Source organism: Amaranthus tricolor, chromosome 2 (assembly GCF_026212465.1).
Source record: "Amaranthus tricolor cultivar Red isolate AtriRed21 chromosome 2, ASM2621246v1, whole genome shotgun sequence".
In the NCBI taxonomy this organism is placed as follows: Eukaryota; Viridiplantae; Streptophyta; class Magnoliopsida; order Caryophyllales; family Amaranthaceae; genus Amaranthus; species Amaranthus tricolor.
In genome coordinates, this window is record NC_080048.1 from 453,646 (window position 1) to 473,178 (window position 19,533).

Consider the following 19,533-nt stretch of genomic DNA (forward strand, 5'->3'; position numbering starts at 1 on the left):
ATGATACAAGACACTAAATCTCGTAATCCCAAAGTTGTTCGATTGTTCTGTAAGGGCTAGTAGTTGTATTGATAAGATGATCTCCTCTCATAATTTTTATCTCTACCATCTTTTCGATGTTAACCATATCATTATCATCTAACTTTAGATTAATGGCACCATAATTTTCTCTCATCCTGCCTTCATTGAAGCTCTTTACGATTACACTTACTCCCTTTTGCATTCCCCATCTCAATGCAACCTTCAAAAAAACGCATTCATTTGTGTTAATTAATTGTCGAAGTTCAACCTCGGAAAATATAAGAAAATATTTTGGCGGGTTTACTATAATACCTGAGCAGGAGTTACTTTGTGTTTTTTGGCAATCGATAAAATGATGGGATCTTTGATTACAAAAGTTGATCCCCAGAAATTTCCAGGGCCACCAAGAGGCATATAAGCACTAACATGAATCTTATAATCTTCACAAAATTTTCTCATCTTGTTCTGCCTCCACATTGGGTGCATTTCTACCTGCATCCATTTTCGAATTTCATATTAACCACCAATGTTCATGCTCATATTTTCATAATTACTAGTATTTTTTATTCCTATATTAGAAAAATTGCAAAATTGTGTTTAAAAGAGTATTCAATATGGCTAGATATATTGGGAAAGAAGGAAATTACATTATTATTTGCACTGTTCTGAACAAGGTAGTTGTGGATAGTTATAGTTGTACAATTGTAAGCTTATAGCGAATGGATATTTAACCGTCTTACTAACTTTGTGAATTAATTGCCCGTTAAAAAATAATTGATTTGTTAGCTGTTGAAATATGATTTGTTGAAAAAAAATTTTAAGAAAATTTTCATAAACTACTATTGATTTGGAACATCACAATCGTAACGTTTTGAAATCTACTATATTACGAACAATTACATTCTTGTAAAATTATGTTTTAAGCGCACAAAATCAGTCTACTTAAATTTTACACCAAACATGTCTATATTTATTTGGTATAAAATACTGTTTATGCTGAAGTTTTCACGCATATTCAATCGACACGATCTTCAATTTCGTTTTCAATTTTCACTATCGAATTTCTACTCTCTATGTCCGAAGCTGGTAGACAATTAACGTGCAATAAGTTGATACAAGATATACTCATGAGAAAAAACATAAATATACCTGATTAACAGCAGGATATATCGAAGCAAAATCCAAAAGGTATTGAAGTTTTTTGGTTGAGAAGTTGCTAACTCCGATAGCTTTGCAAAGGCCCAACTGAAGGCATTTCTCCATCCCGGCCCAAGTAGCTTTCAAGTCCAAGTCTTCAAAGTCTTCTTCATTTGGAATTGGATAATCTGTCCATTTTTTAAATCTTACGGGCCAGTGAACCAAGTACAAGTCCACATACTCCATTCCTAGATTTCTGTTCATATTTTGCCAAACATTGTCTTAATAAATTGGTCTAATTTTCACAATTACCAAAAACAAAATTCGTTTCACCTAATCTTAGTCCTACATTGGATGAAAATGACACCAAAATTTATAAATATGGTTTTTGTCCAAGAAAAAAACATGGAGTATTAGAAATATTTCTTCTTGCCTAAACATAGGAATAACAACAGTCTTTTTGAATATAAATGAGTTGATATTAGAGTTGAAAATTACATTATTTCGTGTGTTATTTAAAATTTTCTTTAATTACGTAAAAAAGTGTTACATAACAAGAAGAATATGAAACATTTAAAAGAACATAGAGTGAAGTTAGGTTCAAAAACAATTGATCAAAAAATATGTACCGGTCAAATCATCAAACAATTCGAAATAGATTATTATAACGGAATAACCATAATAATTTAATTAAATAAATAGTGGGCCAACAAATAAAATTGCCAGTGTTAAGAAATAATTTTTTTATGTAAAGAAAATATATTTTCAAAATAAATATTTTACATGGAATAGTTAAATAAAATTGATTGTTTTGTACATACTGTAAAGAGTGATGAAGAGCAGAAACAGGATCATGGTGATCACTTGACCAAAGCTTGGAAGTAACAAAAATGTGTTCCCTATCAACTAAACCATCACTAATAGCCTCCCTTACAGCCTTCCCCAAAGCTGGCTCTGATCCATATATTTTTGCTGTGTCAAAATGCCTGTATCCCATCTGCATTTGCATAATCAAAGTTTTTATTTATTTTATGCCCCACAAATTATTATACATTATACTTATATCTTACCAACAAAAGATATTTACTACGACGAAAACATTGTTTTAGAAATGTGTCATTTCTACATTTTTCATATTAGGATATTTTATTAGAATATAATAATATTTTGTTGTATTTTTTATTTTAATATATTTGATTTAGTGAAAATATTTTTAATTGAAAAATGCTAATATATATATTTTTTTAATTTTTATTTATCTAGTTTGATAGAAAACTTGTAAGGTAAATTGAAATGTTGAAAATTAATTTGAGGATTGGAGTAAATTTGATTTTCTTGTAATATTACAGAAATTTTTTTGCAAAAATGTGTACTTATATTACAATTTCATTTCGAGAAAAATTAACTAAAGAATTTTCAAAAAGACATTCTTCTAAAAAACAATCGTTTTCCCTAATACCAAACGACATGTTTAGAGGGTAAAAAAATAATAATTATGCTCATGGTTATTAGCCCACTTTCCCGCAAAAAGTTAATGTCCGGAGAAAAGACAGCTAACAGATTATACTTGTATTTCTTTTAGTGAGAGGGCAGAAAAAATGCATACAATAAATTTAAAGTCGAGTTAAAGAGATAAAAGAGAGAAAAAGTAATAGTGAATTAATATATATTACCTTAATAGCCATATAAATGGCTTTTTGAGTTGTTTCATAATCATATGTACAAGAATAAGTACCAAACCCAAGAAGAGGAACCACATTTCCTGTATTTAATCTTGCTTGATTACTCTTCATGGTGCCTCTTTATCTCTCTCTAAACTTGATTATCTCTTTCTAATTTTCTGCTAATTATACTCTAATCAAGCTTTGAATAAGAAAGAAACTGGTTCATTACATTTCTCTTGAGGTGTCTACCTATTTATACATTTCATAAAAAAGTCAATCATTAAAATATGTATTATTCCATTAAATAATAAACTATATTTTATAATATACAATAAAACAAATTAATAACAGTATCCAAAAGACAGTTCAGCAAATAATTTAAATTAATGTTTTTTTGTTTATGTAGTAATTCTTAAAAAGAGGGGGGAGTTAATTAATGAAAAGATTATGATGTGATTAGAGATTGTAAAAACAAATCATAGCCATAGGATTTGCCTTGTCTTTTGGGATCTAAACCATTTGATTTCTTTGATTTTAGGAACTTGCTATGATGTGGTCTCCCAATACCCAAATTAAAAACAACATTTGCTAGTTGAATTATCCTTGAACATGCAAAATATTTTTCTTAGCACTATAGATTATGTCTTGTACTCACTCTAATCTTATGATCTTTCTTTGAAATATCAATTTTTTGATCTTGGAAAATGAATCTTTTGATTTAGCTAGCTAGTTAGTTACTATTTCATGATTTGATTAGCTAATAGTATAATGTTTTGGTTAGATATTGAGTTATTGTACAAAGCTAAGTATCTATTACGTAATATTAGTGAGATAACAAGGACGAATAAATAGGTCAAAATAGATTATGTTATTATGAAATCTGATCGAAAGAATAAGTTTAATTAGTGTTTTGAACGAGTCAAAAAAAATAAAACAATAGATGTATCGAAATTTTCCTCAAACAAGTACACTACTAAGGAATAAGTTAGTGCTTGAACGAGTAAGTTATGTAATTGTTTGAGCACATGTGTTTCCTGAAAGCCAAAGAGAGTTTTTGTTTTCAAAATTCTAACTTTTAAAGGAATTACAAAAAGTTAAATGTAATTAAAAGAATGTGAATTGCCTTAACAAAAAACTATAAACGACGGACGATGAAGGGACAACCACCCACAAAAAGAATGAGACTAACGAAAATTGAAATAACACGTTGATCAGTTACACATTAAAAAAATAATATGATAAAAATTCGATTCGATGATCTGAATATTCACCTTATAACGAACCTACCATGCTCTAGTGTATTTTTCATTAATACGCTAAAATCTATAGATGATATATAACATTTAAGACGACTTTATCATCAATTAAACTAACTCACATCTAAAGAATTATCTTCATTGCAATCAAATCAACTTTGATTTGTGTAGTTTTTAGGTAAAGAGTAGGTTGTGAGATTAGCTAAATCAGCACTAATTGCCAGCAATTTACGATGAGAATCCACAAATCACAAGTATAGTGTGATTATGAGTACAAATTTATGAGATGGATTTTCTCTCTCCTCTGACTTTAAGAACCGCCCACGGCTTCAAAAGTCAAAATAACGTCACTTAAATAAGTTGATTAGTGATATCAATCAACAACGTTAATTACAATTAGCTGATGCTTAATTCTCTTCTTAAGCTTCCAGCTTCAATGTGTTGGCCATTCGCATCTCCAAACCGACCAATTGACTGAGTATAGTCATATCATATGTGACCATTACCATTATGTAACTCGTATTTATGGGAGGTTCTGAGCATGTTCAACATGTTTGATCGTACAGGATTCCGAAAAATTAGGGACTTCAATGTTAAATTACATAGTATATTTAAGTGTTTAAATATATAAAGTTGTTAAAAAAACATCATAATACGTGAATTATACAAGGTCTTAAAAAGATTTGTTAATTTGTACTCCGCCTTTGCTCGCACTTCTAGCTAGACCAACCATATATTCTTAACAAGTACCATTATAGTGTCCATTTGTTTTCCATATATAAGTTGTCTCACATCGAAAAAAGATCAGAAGCATATATATCACTCTATGAACTACAGGAAAAATAACATTTGAGTTAGTTATATACACATGTCGTCATGTCAAGATGATTATTGTTCGGTCCATCTTATACTAACATTAAAATTACCTTTGATATGGACAAAATTTGCTCATCAATTTTTTAGTAAATAGTGCCCAAGTATATGCTCGTGATTTGATCCAATGACGAAAGATTTAAGGGACAAGAGGACAGTGTCGTTCATGGTATTTTATGGGTTTCGGGTAAAATGAATGAAATTAGTCTTTTTTGTAGAGGGTTGATTTGTATTTTTAATTAATGTGTGTTACGCAAAATAACAAAGACAAACTTCTATATATTATGATTATCATTATAATTATAGATGTCATATACTTCTTAATTGATAAAAGAACTAATCTAATAAAAAATGCATGCAGAGTTGAAATATTGGGCTAAAGTAAAGTTACAATTTTACTAACGACGTTCAACGTCCAACGTGACAACATTGTTGTTGTTTATACCCTTTTCAGCTCTTATCTCTAGGCAAATGTCTACCTTACCTAGAATATGAAACGACCCTACAAGAGGGCCCTTCCATATTTTTCTGTAATACTTCATAATATATGTATAATGATATATTTTTAAAAATTTATTCTTGTTTGGTGGTAAAGTTAGTATTTTTTCGATTAAAAGGTTAAAAGTTCATATTGTTACTCCTTTTAGTTTTTAACTCAAATTGACTTTGAGTCCTCAACTTTTGATCCATATAATTAAAATGTATCCTTTAGTATATTACATAAGTAACTAATTTTTAAAAATTTAAAACAAAATTCTACAAAAAAAGGACATGATATCAACTAACTACTTTTGTCGATTAACATTCAATTAGTAAAGATTCAATGAATTTTGTCATGACTAATTCGATTCAAAGCCCTAGTGACCCTTAATAACCCATTTGAGTCAGTTGACAGTTTACACTAACAATTTTATTTTTTAAAAATTTAATTTAGTTAGTAGCTTAGTGACATCTTACCAAACACCAATTAAATATCATCTCTCCCATAAAATGGGAGTTTTTGGCGTTGACTTGTCTTTACAATAAATTAGTGAATAAATTGGACACCTTGATCAAAAATAGTCAACGCACCTCATTCAAAATATATTACTTTTGTCTTTATTTTAATTCATTTCTTTGTTGTTGTTATGAAATCAGTAAATAATTAAGCAGCATTAAACATGATTTATCAACTAAAGAGGTTGACTAAGAGTATAATATATAATTTATCTTGTTAAATGCAAGATATAGTAAATAAAATCTGGTATTTTTCATCATTTAAATGAAGACTAATAATATTACTTTACAATTTTTATTATAATTCAACTGTATTAATCGATAAGATTTTAAGTTTGACTAACATATTTTTTATTGAACCAATTACCAACATGATTACTATAATTTATATTTTATGTTACCCAACTCTTAATTAATTTACGATAAACTTATAATCAAATATTTATAGTATAAACTTATAATCAAATGACTTGAGCACAACTCCCCTATACACAACGCTGACCTTTGAATAGTAGCAAACATATCCAAAATTAATATATGATAGGGTAATAAATTCGGCATGAATATATAGTGAAAAAAGACGGAGAAAATATAATATAATTTTTCCTAAACTATGATAGTAAAACATACTCTTTCTTATTTTATTTGTTCTTCTCATTCATTTTTTGTGCATATTGGTCCCAATGTAAACTTAAAAGTCAAATAATTTTAATCGTGAGTTTTTAAAAATTCTAAAATATCGATATTTAGAAAATATACATTGAGACAAATTTATTAAGATCTGACATGAATGCTTTTTTTTATATTGATCGATAATAAATCATAATTAAAGTTTAACACTAAAATTCATAAATTCCATTTGAGAAGAACACATAAAAACAGAGGGAATAAATCATTTCAAATAATACTAACAATGTCAAAGTGTCAATCTCAAAATATTCAGAATAACTATTAAACATGGTTTATTTAGTTTAATTATATTACTCACTCTGTTGGTTTTATGATATAAGTAAGCAACATTAAGGCATGATCTTGTTACGTTGACTAAGAGCGTGATACTTAACTTAATGATTGACCTTTTTTTATATCATAAATAATAATAATAATAATAATAATAATAATAATAATAATTATTATTATTATTATTATTATTATTATTATTATTATTATTATTATTATTTTTCGGTGCTACTTTGAATTAGAATGTATACTATATGATTGTGACTCAAAGGCTAAGAGTTGACTAAAAAATAAAATGTCAACTAATTAATGAGATTAATTAAGAATCAAGGAGTACACCATCATATGATCATATCACGTTAAAATAACGTGTGGCACAATCCCCGTACATGAGCCCTAACACCTTTTGGAATTAGGAAGATTCTGATTTGTCAACGACTGTGCCAACACCATGCTTAGTAGTGCTGCCGAATCATTATGGAAGATCATTTTCAAGTTTTTTGATTTTTTTAATTTGTTTAATCATTTTGCTAATTTCATTTTATCTAATGTTTTGTTTAATTTTAACCATAAAAAATAATTATTTTTTAAACTTATTAGTGCATTAGACATAAAAATGAAGGAAAACGTAATAAACACGTGGGGATAGATCTGAGAGTAATGAGTTTGCTATCAAGAAGTTTTATTACTTTGTACAAATATTAAGAAGTAATTTAGCTATCGAAAAAATATTTGAAATTTAAAAAATGTAGTAAAGGATAATGGATTTTATGCATGAAAGTTTAGTGGTATAAGTTAATTATTGCGTATATTTTTATAAACATTTAATTTTTACTTATACATTTAATCATTTTTATTGTTAACGAATTAATTTAACTAAAAATTTATATTGATGATTAAGATCTAGAATATATTATATAAACTATCATTTATGTCTGTAGTCAATACTCTAATCTTAACTTAAACCAAATGAATACTTGATAATATAATATGGATAATGTTGGCATAATACTTGACATTGACAATATGTAATCAAATGGACTACCTCTTCTTATGTCAGCACCTAACACCCTTTCTTTTCTTTTCAAGGAGTTCTCTTATCAGTCTGCTAGGCTTGCTATTAGCTACTGCCTACTAAGTCCAGACTTGTGGAATGAGCTGGATAAGGATATGACCGAATCAGGCTTAAAATATAATATAAACTTAAATGGATTAGACCCTCTTGGTCCGCTCCTCTTGACCCAACCCTTTTACAATTTTATTATTCTAAATTTCCATTAAAATAAGCATGTTATATTATATTGGATAAACTTATAGCTTAATTACTTGCTTTTGGCAATTATATATAATTAGACAATAAACACTTATATATCTATAGTAATTTAATCATAATTAAAACCAAAAAAAGGTTCATTTAAGATACAAAGCCCGTTATATTATTTAGATAAAAGACATGCTTAAAGCCCAAACAATTTAAGGTTTGACCCGTTCAAAGCCTATTTATTTAAGGGTCATATCCGAGCCCAACAGGTCCATAACCTGTTACACAACTCTAGTCCTGAACTACAAGTCAAGAGTTTCTTTGTAGTTTCTATGCAACTAAGTCGGTAAGCAACTAAGCATATTAATAAGGAAAATTTAATTTAAAGGATATGAATTTTAGCTCATTTGTTTTTAAAGGTTTGAACTTTCTTTTATTTTTTAAAGGTTCTAACTTTGTACCTCTTCCACTTTTAAAGGTGTTCAGGTAAATCATTACCTTCTATAACCTGTTGGAATTGAAAAAAAAAAAGATAAATTAAAATGCAATTAATTCCCTATCTACGCTACTTGAAATTGAAAGTTTTTGATCTGAATTTCTTAAGTCACTCAAGACTCTTGAGATTGATCTGGTTTTCTTCATATGTTTGTAGGTGACCATAAACTACCTTTTAGGGAAGGAGTACTCAAATACAGTTGGAGTAGTTGATCTTGGTAATGGTTCTGTTCAAATGACATATGTTGTTTCTAAAAGTGATGCTTCTAAGGCATTTAACTGTACAGAATTTGAAAACCAGACATTTGTAGGATTGAAGATTTGCATTTTATAGATACCCAATTGATTATTAGGTTATAAATCGGGAAAATCATAGATTTGCATTGTGAATTTATAGATACCCAATTGATTATTAGGTTGTGAATTGGAAAAAATTATATTATGGATTAGAGAAAATGGGTCATAATTATATGTTTATACAGATAGAATGTGTCATAAATTGAGTAATTTAAATTGTGGGGAAACTAAATTGTGGGTTACTCCGATACTACACATATCATTGAACAATTGATTGCTTTGAATAGATTTCCTTATGAGCTTACTGTTGTTAGGGATAATCCCAAAAATGGTGATGGACTTAAACGACGTCGTCTCAGTAATTTACTTCTTTCTGTTGAACCACTTCTTGCTGGTACATCTTCGATGATTAAAGCTCACCAAACAATTGTAAGTTCAGTTCTTGTGATAAATGTCTGCCATTTATTTTTCTTGTATTTGGTTAAATATTTTAGGATTTGTCCACCATTAATGGATAATTGTAAAAGTGATAAATGGTATTGTTCTTGTGGTTGGTGGAATATTGAAGGATTTGTTGAATTAAGTCACTCAAACAAATATTTTACTTGCTCTTCTTACCCAAATTGTTTAATTTGCTTTTATTTATTTATTTTCTAATACTAGTAGAATCAATAAATAAGTAGCATATCTCCATATAATAATTGAAAATTTCCTCCTCTTTCTAATTGTACAAAAATGAAAATTTTCTAATGTTATGATTATGATGTTGTAATATACTTCTATGAAAATCATTTACTTATGTGTAGATCACAGTATGCTACTCCTAAAATGTAAACCTCACTATAAAGTTTTATGACCAAACTATTAAATTTCTAGTGAATTGCCAAATAGTATGTGAAGCTAGACTACTAAGCAAGTATGTTTCTTAATTATTTTGTACCATTTATAATAAAAAACATAAATTATTTTTAAAATTTTCATTTATAAATGTCATTCTATACATAAATTAACAATGCATTACATTGTTAATTTCTCTTTTTGTTTTCCAGAGTAATCGTTATCCACTTATCCAGAGTAATAGTTATTCTCTAATCAATATTATTTTATCGAACCTTTTTCTTATTTATTAATGAGTAAGCTTACCTTTTATTTCAAAAACTAATTTTTTAAATAAATTAATAATTACCAAATTATCAAACTTTAATTACATAAAATAAGGTTGAAAAAAAAACTTAACAACACATTTACGTAAAAGTTTTATATAGACTTAATCTACACTATTTTAATATGCACCAACTTAATAATAGTAACTATTTTTTAATATTATCTATAATTGTAATATCAAGTAAAAATATTTTTTTTAAACACTTTTTAAAATTGATTAATTTGAATCAATATCACACTCTCAAGTCTCAACCCTTACGTGCCATCCCCGAACTTTCTCCCTTATTGACGAGTCAACTACGACTATGTAACTTAACTCATTTTACAAGGAAAAAAAAGTTTGAGACTTCTACAATTCTAACCAAAATCAGAGTTTCCCCTGAATCTAGTGACATAAAGAAACACAGTAATCTCTATTAATCTCTTCTTTTTTCCCATCTAATTTTTGTTGTTGTTTAAGATTTCTGGGTTTTGTTAATGGAGTTTGCATTGTTACACAGATGACTGAAGAAAACGCATCGAGATATGTGAAGTTGACTAAAGCTCAGGTTTCTGGCGATGATGAAGAGATTAAGCCTGGGGAACTTAATCAAGCTATACCCACTTCTCAGGTTTTGCTTTTTTTCAATCCTTTGATTGTTACTTTCCCTTCATTTTCATGGCATTTGGATAATTTTTAATTGTTATAACTTGATCTACAAAACTTATTCTTGATTACCCTTAATTGGGTTTGTTTGTTGGAACTGTGAATCGGAATTGATTTGATGATTTATGTACTTGATTTATTCCGTGGCGAACACATGATACTAGTATAGGATCGGCAATAGACATCTGCTGGTGTGTTGAGCCAACTACTTTCCTTTGCCATTATATGTGTTTCAACACAATTTGATATCTGCTGGTGTGTTGCAGTGCTGATCTTTTCGATTCATCAATGAATTTGCTTCCTGAATGTTACAAATAAATAAGGGACGGATGGATTTACACCTTTGATTGGTAGGAAATGAAGGGAAAGGAAGAGAACTAAGGGAAGGGAAATGAAGGGGTGAGGTTTCCTCGTGTTGATAGCAAATGGGGAATAAACAAATCTCTTTAACATTGGAGACATAAGGAAGAAATGGTCCTCCCTTTTCTTACCCCCTTCTTTCTTTCCTAATTGTCTGTTCAAACTCCTAAAATATTGTTTATCTATTGCTATGTTTGGACGGAAGGAAATGGAGGGAAGGAAATAGAGGGATGTCGACATGTAGTTTCCTTCATTTGGATACCAAAGGGAGAGAAGAGAAATGGAGGAAAGAGAATTGGAAAGAGAACTCCTTTACAATTTTTACAAAACAAATCCTCCAATGTTGGAAAGATTTAGAGTGAAAACACAATAGTCTTCCTTTCCCTTTCATTCCATTCCATTCCCTTTCTTCCTTCTTGAAATGTTATCCAAACACATTCTTTGTATAGGAGAAATATTATATTTAGTGCAATATTAAGTTCTTACTTCTTACAGTTAATATTACTGAAATTTTACTTATCATGAGGTTTGCTAGGATGGTTTGATGTTGTTTTGGGGTTACCCACTATGTGATTATTATTATTCATAATGTTGGTAGCCGCTAGATGGAGGGTATAGCCATATTTTCGAACTAGTTTTTTTGTTCGCAAGTTTGTACAGTTTAGTGCTTGGTCTTTGACCTTTGCCATTTAGTAGGCATTAGTAGTTAGTACCAATTTTATCTTGGAAATTTTTGGAAGAGTTGTTCAAATGTATATGGCCTAAATTGTTTCTGAATTAACCATTGGTTTTATTGTCTCACAAGTCACAACTGCAAGACTCTTGATAATTAGTTGGTGAAACACCCTTTTGATCACCCTTTTTTGAATTTGCTAGTCAAGATGAGTTGGTAATTTGATCATTTTTGTATCTTGGTTGGTGAAACACCAAAAATATACAATAACTTTTGTAATTATAAGCGGGTGTGTATTATTAGATATGTATATTAAAATATTCATTAAGGCTAGTTTTGTAAATGTAGCTCTGATACCATGTAGGATAATGTGATCCATGTAGCTCTAATGAATATTCTACTATATATATATATATATATATATATATATATATATATATATATATATATATATATATATATATATATATATATATATATATATATATATATATATATATATATATATATATATATATATATATATATATATATATATATATCTAATATGTATTTTTGGTTTTGATGTGTGGCTTCTTGTCATTAGCTTTTTTTGATTGATCCTTTAAGTATTCAAAGGAAAATCACCTCTCTTAATCCGTAATGACAAGCATTTAACCGACATTCCACTATTTGACGAGTTAAAGGTTTTTTTTTGAATAAGAAAAGGTATAAGATATTTATATGTATATAACTGAGTTTTCCTTGATTGTTACTTTTAGTGATAACATCAGTCAACAAAATGAAACTTGTACTCCTTTATGAAATTATTCAATTTAGGAGTTTCTTCATAGATAATTGAGCTCATATTCCAAAGAAAAAATTGTGCATACCATCTCTTAAGATTTTGTGATACTTTTCATAACTCCTTGTGATGTTCTTCTTTGGGTATTTGAAGCTGCAACTAACCTTTTGTAACTGATTTGCTTGTGCTTGGTTGTGCAGTTGCATGTTCATAGGTGTAGCGAATGTGGACAACCTTTACCTGAAAGCTATGAGCCTCCTGCTGATGAACCATGGTCTAGTGGGATATTTGGGTGTACTGAAGATACTCAAAGTTGTAAGTTCTCTACTCTGCTTCTGTTTTCTGTTTCAAAGTTATTGCATATTTTTTAGTGCTTCAAGTTAATATGTGGTGTTATTGTTGAGTTCATTATTGTGGGTGTATATAAGAAATTGATTGCATCATTGAAGCACTATAGAATATAAAACCTTGAGATAATCCCTTTTGCTATCACTTTCCACTTATTTTTATCTGAAATTAATGGTGCGTAGGAGGTATTAGTGTGTCAATTTGGTTAAGTTGGTACATTAATTGTTATATTTTTAAAAGCATTACAAAGGATCTTTTAACATGGGATTAGTTTCTATTGTTGATTAATGTTTCTAGTCATGCCAATGGGTTTTCTTCTATTCAATATCCAGTTAATTGCATCGATTGCTTGGTTTTACTTTGCCTCTTGAATGCAGATTTAAATAGCCCTTTTCTTTACATGGTTCATTTCTAAATATCTAGCCATCAAGTTACCGGATACAATATGCCATATAATTGTCCATTTTTTACATTAAATTAGATTTGAGGTTTCTAGTATTACTCCTAGTTATGCACTATCATCATCAATGAAGCTATGATCAAGGTGTGGGGAGTATAAGAAGGCGACAAACCATACCCTTATTAAAGAAGGTTACGACCAGTGAAATGACCAGTAAGACCTTCGGTTCGAAATACTGGCAAACAAAACAAATAGCAAGACAAGACAAGTAATAGGACAAGACAAGATAATGCATGGCAAGACAAATATTAAGTTTACTATCATAAATTAAAAAATACTTATCAATCATAAGGCACCAACAATTTCTCAAATAACAGGATCCCAACTGTTATCATTCTCCCATCCACCTCTCTCTCCTTTTAATATATTTTTCTTGGTTATATATCTTCATTTGCTATCTTTTATGTTACCAAAGTCCAAATGTGCCTTGTTATTTCGACTATTGAGGTGGGTGGCCTTTTCAACTTCTACACTGTTTCAAACATATTGCAATTTAGTTGATTATTGCAATTTGCTTCATTAAAAGAATGCATTTTTTCTTTTTTAACATACTCAAACACACACACACACACACACACCTTCTATGTCAGTTATCATGTTGAGAGTTGAGAAAGGACTTTGAAGTTGTGGAAGCTGGTATTAGTTTCATGTTTATGAAAAATATCCTTTCATAGCCAACTCAGGAGGCAAGTAGAATGTTTTCGTATCATCCCTTGGTATTAGAGTATACATTTTTGTTCTACGACTATGTCTATAGTGGGTGACATGAAGTAGTGTTGTTTTACTTTGCTCTTTGACATACAACCCATAATGAAAACATCAGTCGAGGAAGAAAGGAAATAAGGTTATTGACCAACACATGTGAAGCTGAAGAATGAATAAAAAGAAAAAAAAATTCAAATGTAATGGAGAGATGATGCAATTGGTAATCCCGGGGTAGTTTGATCTGGGCCCATCAGATATCTAGTGGCGAATAGCAGAAATTGTTAATCGGACAAGTAACTGTTAATTCTCCATCTTTAGGGTGAGTCTGGTGAAGTAAGAGAGAAATCTATTGGAAAGCAGTGTTGCACTCTTTTTGATCACACCAGTAAGTTAGGACGTTTGATTGTCTATTGCCGCCGGTAAAATTGCCAGGGGAGGTTCTGAACATGTTCAACATGTTTGACCGCACATAGCCCCGAAAAAATTAGAGGCCTCAATATTAAATTACGTAGTATATGTTAAGTGTTTAAAGATACAAAGTTAGAAAAATATCATAAATTTTGAAATAGCACAGGGCCTTTATAAAATTTGTAAATTTTTGCTCCGCCTCTAAAAATTGCACTGAACATGAAGATTTTTATTTTGAACTATACAGATAGAGTAACAAAAAGCTCCCATGCACTTAATATCTTTGATTTTGTTTTTCCAAGTATTTTTGTGCCTCAACTATAAGTCTATATGTCCTCATATACCTGCTCTCTATATCCTTATTTATGTTGTTGCTGCAGCTTAGGATATATAACGGCTTTTCCTTTGCGCATTTTTCTTAGTGCACTCTATCAATGTTCTTATTTTAGGTTTTGGCTCATGAACTCCTCTTTTCTGTCTGTCAGGTTGGACTGGCCTTTTCTGCCCATGTGTCCTATTTGGACGTAATGTGGAAAGTCTGAGAGATGATACCCCATGGACTACACCATGCGTCTGTCATGCTGTATTTGTGGAAGGTGGCATGGCACTGGCTGCAGCCACTGCTTGGACCTACGGTATCGACCCAAGAACAACTTGTTTGATCTGGGAGGGATTGTTTTTCACCTGGTGGATGTGTGGAATATACACCGGTCTTGTTCGACAATCCTTGCAGAGAAAATATCATCTCAAGGTAAGATTATATGCTTACGTCCCTCCTTGCTGTGTATTTATAATGTGATCCGGATCTTCTGTTTATTATGTCCCATTTCCCCTTAAACTCTGATAAAGTAGAAGTATTAATTGTTGAGAATCATGGATTGGCCTGGTGGTTGAAGGCTTTCTCTTTCACCGTAAAACTATTGTCACGAACTGAGCGACACGCCTGCTACTAACCCAACTCACCCATGTTCATTTGAATCGTTAACATTAAGGGACATAATTATACATTTTGGGTTAGGGAATGATCTGAAACTCGTATTTTTTTTCATGAAATACAGAACTCCCCATGCGACCCATGCCTAGTGCATTGTTGCATGCACTGGTGTGCCTTATGCCAGGAGCACCGAGAAATGAAATCCCGTCTCACGGAGGACGCTGCCATGCCCATGACCGTTGTTAACCCTCCACCCGTTCAAGAAATGAATTCCGGCAGGGAAGACCAGGCATCTACAACTTCTACTTCGGAAAAGAATGAAGAAAGAGACGGAGTCAATTTAGAAATGCAGGCTCTATAGTTGTCCTGCATCGCTTTCTCGTAAAGTCGAAAAGAAAAACGAAAAATACAAAAGAGAAATGTTCAAAGCGGAACTTCATTAGAACATGATAAACCAAGGTTTTTGGTTGATCTTATATGGGATGCTTCATGCTATCAATTATTTACTGTTTAAATTCCCATTTTGATATTGTACAATGAATCCACAGGCTTTCTACTAAGAGTATACATTCAGCACTACTGGTGCCTTTGTTCCGTCACAAATTTTTGTACCAGATTTTATATATAGGTCAAATAGTCCAACTAATATGAATTATTGGCATGAGCTCTTTGTTTTAATGTGTCTCATCGAGAGACGGTCTTTGACAAAAGTAGCCAGTTGCATTCTTCGCATTTCGAGTCTTACTTGGTGAAAGCTTGCATTTCAGTTGACATTATGTACCACTAGAGTCTAGAACATATATTTTGCTTATTTACCAATGAGTTTTAAATATTTCAAATTTCATTGATTAATAAATTTTACTAAGAGGTCGCTTAGATTGAGAGTAAATATTTAAAGTAGTAAAAAAAGTCAAACTAATGTAATAAAGGTAATTAGAGGTGCAAATGAATTTATTTAAATAATTGTAATAGAGTTAAAATAGGAGTAAGTTAAAAAAGATGAATAGAAAAAGTGTTTGATTTCACTCATTTGGAGGTAAAGAATTCCTCTCCTAGGGTAAATTTATCCAAATTAAGGAAATTTAATGCTATTTTTTTTATTTTTCATTACCTTCTAATTCATCCTTCCACCTCTCTAACAATCAAGTTCATTTAATCATCTACCTAACTAACTTTAAATTCCTACTTTGACTTTTATTACTCCTTTGCTCTAAATCCAAGCGACCCCTAAATGTCTTAATATTAACACAAAATAATTTTTATCAACATATGTAAAATTTATCCTTATATCATCTACATAATCTATTAAAATGTGTTCTTCAAATATAAAATACAATTTAATCTTTATAAAATACATAGTGAACAAGCATGACATTTAACTAGAGTTCAAAAATATATGTTAGGAGTATAAATGTATAACCGAGCCTATAAACCTCCATTCTTAAAATCAACACGTCCGTCGTCCTATAAACAAATGACAAATCACAACCCTACAATCCTACATTATTTAACATGAGCAGTTATACAATAACTATACTTTTTTGGAAAATAAGAATTTAAAATCCAAACGAAAAAATACCTTCAAATATTTTCAAAATATATAATACATAAAAAAAAAAAAAAGCAGTTAATTTCCCTCCAACCATAACAAGTTAACTACCAAATATAACCGCCAGTTATTATTCAAAAACGTTCAATAACCATGCAAACCAAACCCTTTCTTCCTCTTATATATAATTTCTTACACTTTTTTCAGTTTCTTTATTCTTTGTCATTTCATCAAAATATCTCCTTTTTTTCATCATAAAAAAAAAATATTATCAGATTTTATATTTAAGATCATTTAAGAAACAAAATAAAAAATGGCACGAACAACGTTCATGACCCATTTTCGACAATCTTTAACAATAAATGCTTTGAGATCTTACATTGCTGAATTCATCTCCACTTTCATCTTTGTCTTCATTGCTGCTGGATCTACCATGTCTTCTAGTTTGTCCCTTTTTTTACTCTTTACATTTTTTTCAGTATCATTTCATACATACTTTCTCTGTTCTTTTTTATTTGTACATATTCCTTAATTCATTTCATATGAAAACTTTTAAGGAGATAGTTTGTTTTAAAAAGTATATGATAGATTTTAATGTATTTTGACTTCAATTCCTCATAAATCTCATTATTTATTACTTTAGGTTATTGTTATAATGATTTTATTTGCATATAAAATAAAATATAAATAAGTTAAATCTAGTTTTTTTATGTTCTAATTAATATGGAGTAAGAAGAATTTTAGAGTTTTAAAATCATGCAAAGAAAAATGCTTTTGTTAATTATTCTTTGTCATTATAGTTAAGTTAGAACCTTCACATACATAGAATTTTTATGTATAATATTCAGTGCAAAAATACTAATAGTAGTGTATATATCAATATATGCTCTTTACTTAGCTTTTTAACTTGTAATCAAGTTTTTGAACGTGTTGGAGAAAAGGTGACGAGACAAGATTACGCACCTCTTGCATTTATTAAATCTGACTCCGCTAATTAATTTGTCATAATTACTTAAAATAGTAACATTTTCATATGTATTGGACCTGTAACTTCCTTTTTTAAATCTCTACTCAAAATTCCTAATTTTTAGATTTTACTAAACAATTTGTATTATGTATGTATTTACTCGCATGTTTTTGTCCCTAGGGAAAATTATGCCAGATGCAAGATCAGACCCATCAAGCTTGGTGGTTGTGGCCATAGCAAATGCATTTGGACTCGCCACGGCCGTATACATCTCCGGCAGTGTTTCTGGCGGCCATGTAAATCCGGCCGTGACGTTCGGAAGGGTGGTGGGATGTCACATTCCAATTCCTAATGCCCTTTTCTACTGGATTTCCCAAATTCTTGGTTCGGTCATGGCTTGCCTTATCCTTAAGACCTTCACTTTGGATCAAGTAATATAAATAATTCATGCTTTAATTTATTCTACTATATATTTATTTAAGAAGTTATTTTATCAGTCCACTCTTCTTATTTTTAGTGGAGTAAGTCACTACATTTAAAAGAACATTAATTTTTCAACCTATGAAAAATATATTAATTTTACTATCTACATCATAAAATTCCAACTTAAGAAAAATATTTCCAACAAATGAAAATTAATATAATCATCTAAATCTCATATTATAATTTTAATAATTTACTTAAATATATTTAAGCATACAAATTATTTGCTTTATATTATGATGTTTCATGTTTTAATTGTCAAATTCTTTATTTTTACATTCCATCTTTAGAAAGTAGGCCTTGCTAACTAAAAATAAATTAAGAGTTTTTATTTATGTTTTAAGGAAATAAATTTTTGAGAAACATATAAATATGAAATTAAAAATACTATGAGAAATTATTTTTTTCTATAATCTATATTTTGTTCACCAATTTATATATGTTTTTGTAAGTCCCTATAATATGTAATTATGTTTTGTTGATTGTATTTTTGTGTTTGTAGAATGTGGTACCCCATGCAATATCCGAGAATATGACCGGGTTCGGTGCTTCAATTTTGGAGGGAATAATCACATTTGCGTTAGTCTACACAGTTTACGCAGCCACAGATCCAAGACATGGGCAATTGGGCTCTATTGGACCTCTAATCATTGGGCTAGTGGTAGGTGCAAATGTGCTTGCTGCTGGCCCATTCTCAGGCGGGTCAATGAATCCGGCATACTCATTTGGAGCGGCTGCGGTTGGTGGTAGTTTCAAGAACCAAGCCGTCTATTGGATCGGACCCTTAGTCGGAGCAATGCTTGCTGGGCTTTTGTATGACAATGTGGTGTACCCACCTCTTGAGTCGGATCCCCCAAGGTGTGGTCAAGATGGATCTTGGGTTTGATGTGATTTAAAGTGAGATAGTTAATTGGTTAAGAAATGTGTGTATTTTAGTGTCTTTGTTAGTGTAAGTGCTTATACAATATTATGTTAGTTCAAACTTTGTTGTTATGTTACATTAAATTAAACTTTGTAAGTTTTAAGAAACAAACAATTTGTTGCATCGGACCTCAGTCGGAGCAATACCCACCTCTTGAAATATATCCTCTA

General features: G+C 30.1%; 3 protein-coding genes across 3 annotated transcripts; 2 read left to right on the forward strand and 1 right to left on the reverse strand.

Moving 5' to 3' along the window:
- Positions 1–13: 13 nt before the first annotated feature.
- LOC130806919 (NADPH-dependent aldo-keto reductase, chloroplastic) lies at positions 14–2,951 on the reverse strand. Its single transcript, XM_057672164.1, has 5 exons — positions 2,832–2,951; positions 1,980–2,155; positions 1,171–1,414; positions 334–513; positions 14–241 (listed from the first exon to the last, which is right to left on the reverse strand). The coding sequence occupies exons 1-5, from the start codon at positions 2,949–2,951 to the stop codon at positions 14–16; spliced, it is 948 nt and encodes a 315-aa protein (XP_057528147.1).
- A 7,424-nt stretch (positions 2,952–10,375) lies between these two features.
- LOC130806920 (cell number regulator 6-like) lies at positions 10,376–16,103 on the forward strand. The gene is made up of 5 exons (XM_057672165.1): positions 10,376–10,530; positions 10,625–10,735; positions 12,788–12,902; positions 14,994–15,259; positions 15,567–16,103. The coding sequence occupies exons 2-5, from the start codon at positions 10,625–10,627 to the stop codon at positions 15,801–15,803; spliced, it is 729 nt and encodes a 242-aa protein (XP_057528148.1). The 5' UTR covers positions 10,376–10,530; the 3' UTR covers positions 15,804–16,103.
- A 1,193-nt stretch (positions 16,104–17,296) lies between these two features.
- On the forward strand, positions 17,297–19,533 carry LOC130806922 (probable aquaporin TIP5-1). The gene is made up of 3 exons (XM_057672166.1): positions 17,297–17,434; positions 18,139–18,389; positions 18,944–19,533. Exons 1-3 carry the CDS (start codon positions 17,305–17,307, stop codon positions 19,325–19,327), a joined length of 765 nt encoding a protein of 254 aa, XP_057528149.1. The 5' UTR covers positions 17,297–17,304; the 3' UTR covers positions 19,328–19,533.

Coding starts and splice junctions, on each gene's coding strand:
- LOC130806922 (XM_057672166.1), top strand. CDS start 17,305: ATGGCACGAACAACGTTCATGACCCATTTTCGACAATCTTTAACAATA. Junction 17,435..18,138: donor TGGATCTACCATGTCTTCTA/GTTTGTCCCTTT, acceptor TTTTGTCCCTAG/GGAAAATTATGCCAGATGCA. Junction 18,390..18,943: donor AGACCTTCACTTTGGATCAA/GTAATATAAATA, acceptor TTGTGTTTGTAG/AATGTGGTACCCCATGCAAT.
- LOC130806920 (XM_057672165.1), top strand. CDS start 10,625: ATGACTGAAGAAAACGCATCGAGATATGTGAAGTTGACTAAAGCTCAG. Junction 12,903..14,993: donor TACTGAAGATACTCAAAGTT/GTAAGTTCTCTA, acceptor TCTGTCTGTCAG/GTTGGACTGGCCTTTTCTGC. Junction 15,260..15,566: donor AGAGAAAATATCATCTCAAG/GTAAGATTATAT, acceptor CATGAAATACAG/AACTCCCCATGCGACCCATG.
- LOC130806919 (XM_057672164.1), bottom strand. CDS start 2,951: ATGAAGAGTAATCAAGCAAGATTAAATACAGGAAATGTGGTTCCTCTT. Junction 514..1,170: donor TATATCCTGCTGTTAATCAG/GTATATTTATGT, acceptor AAATGGATGCAG/GTAGAAATGCACCCAATGTG. Junction 242..333: donor ACAAAGTAACTCCTGCTCAG/GTATTATAGTAA, acceptor GTTTTTTTGAAG/GTTGCATTGAGATGGGGAAT.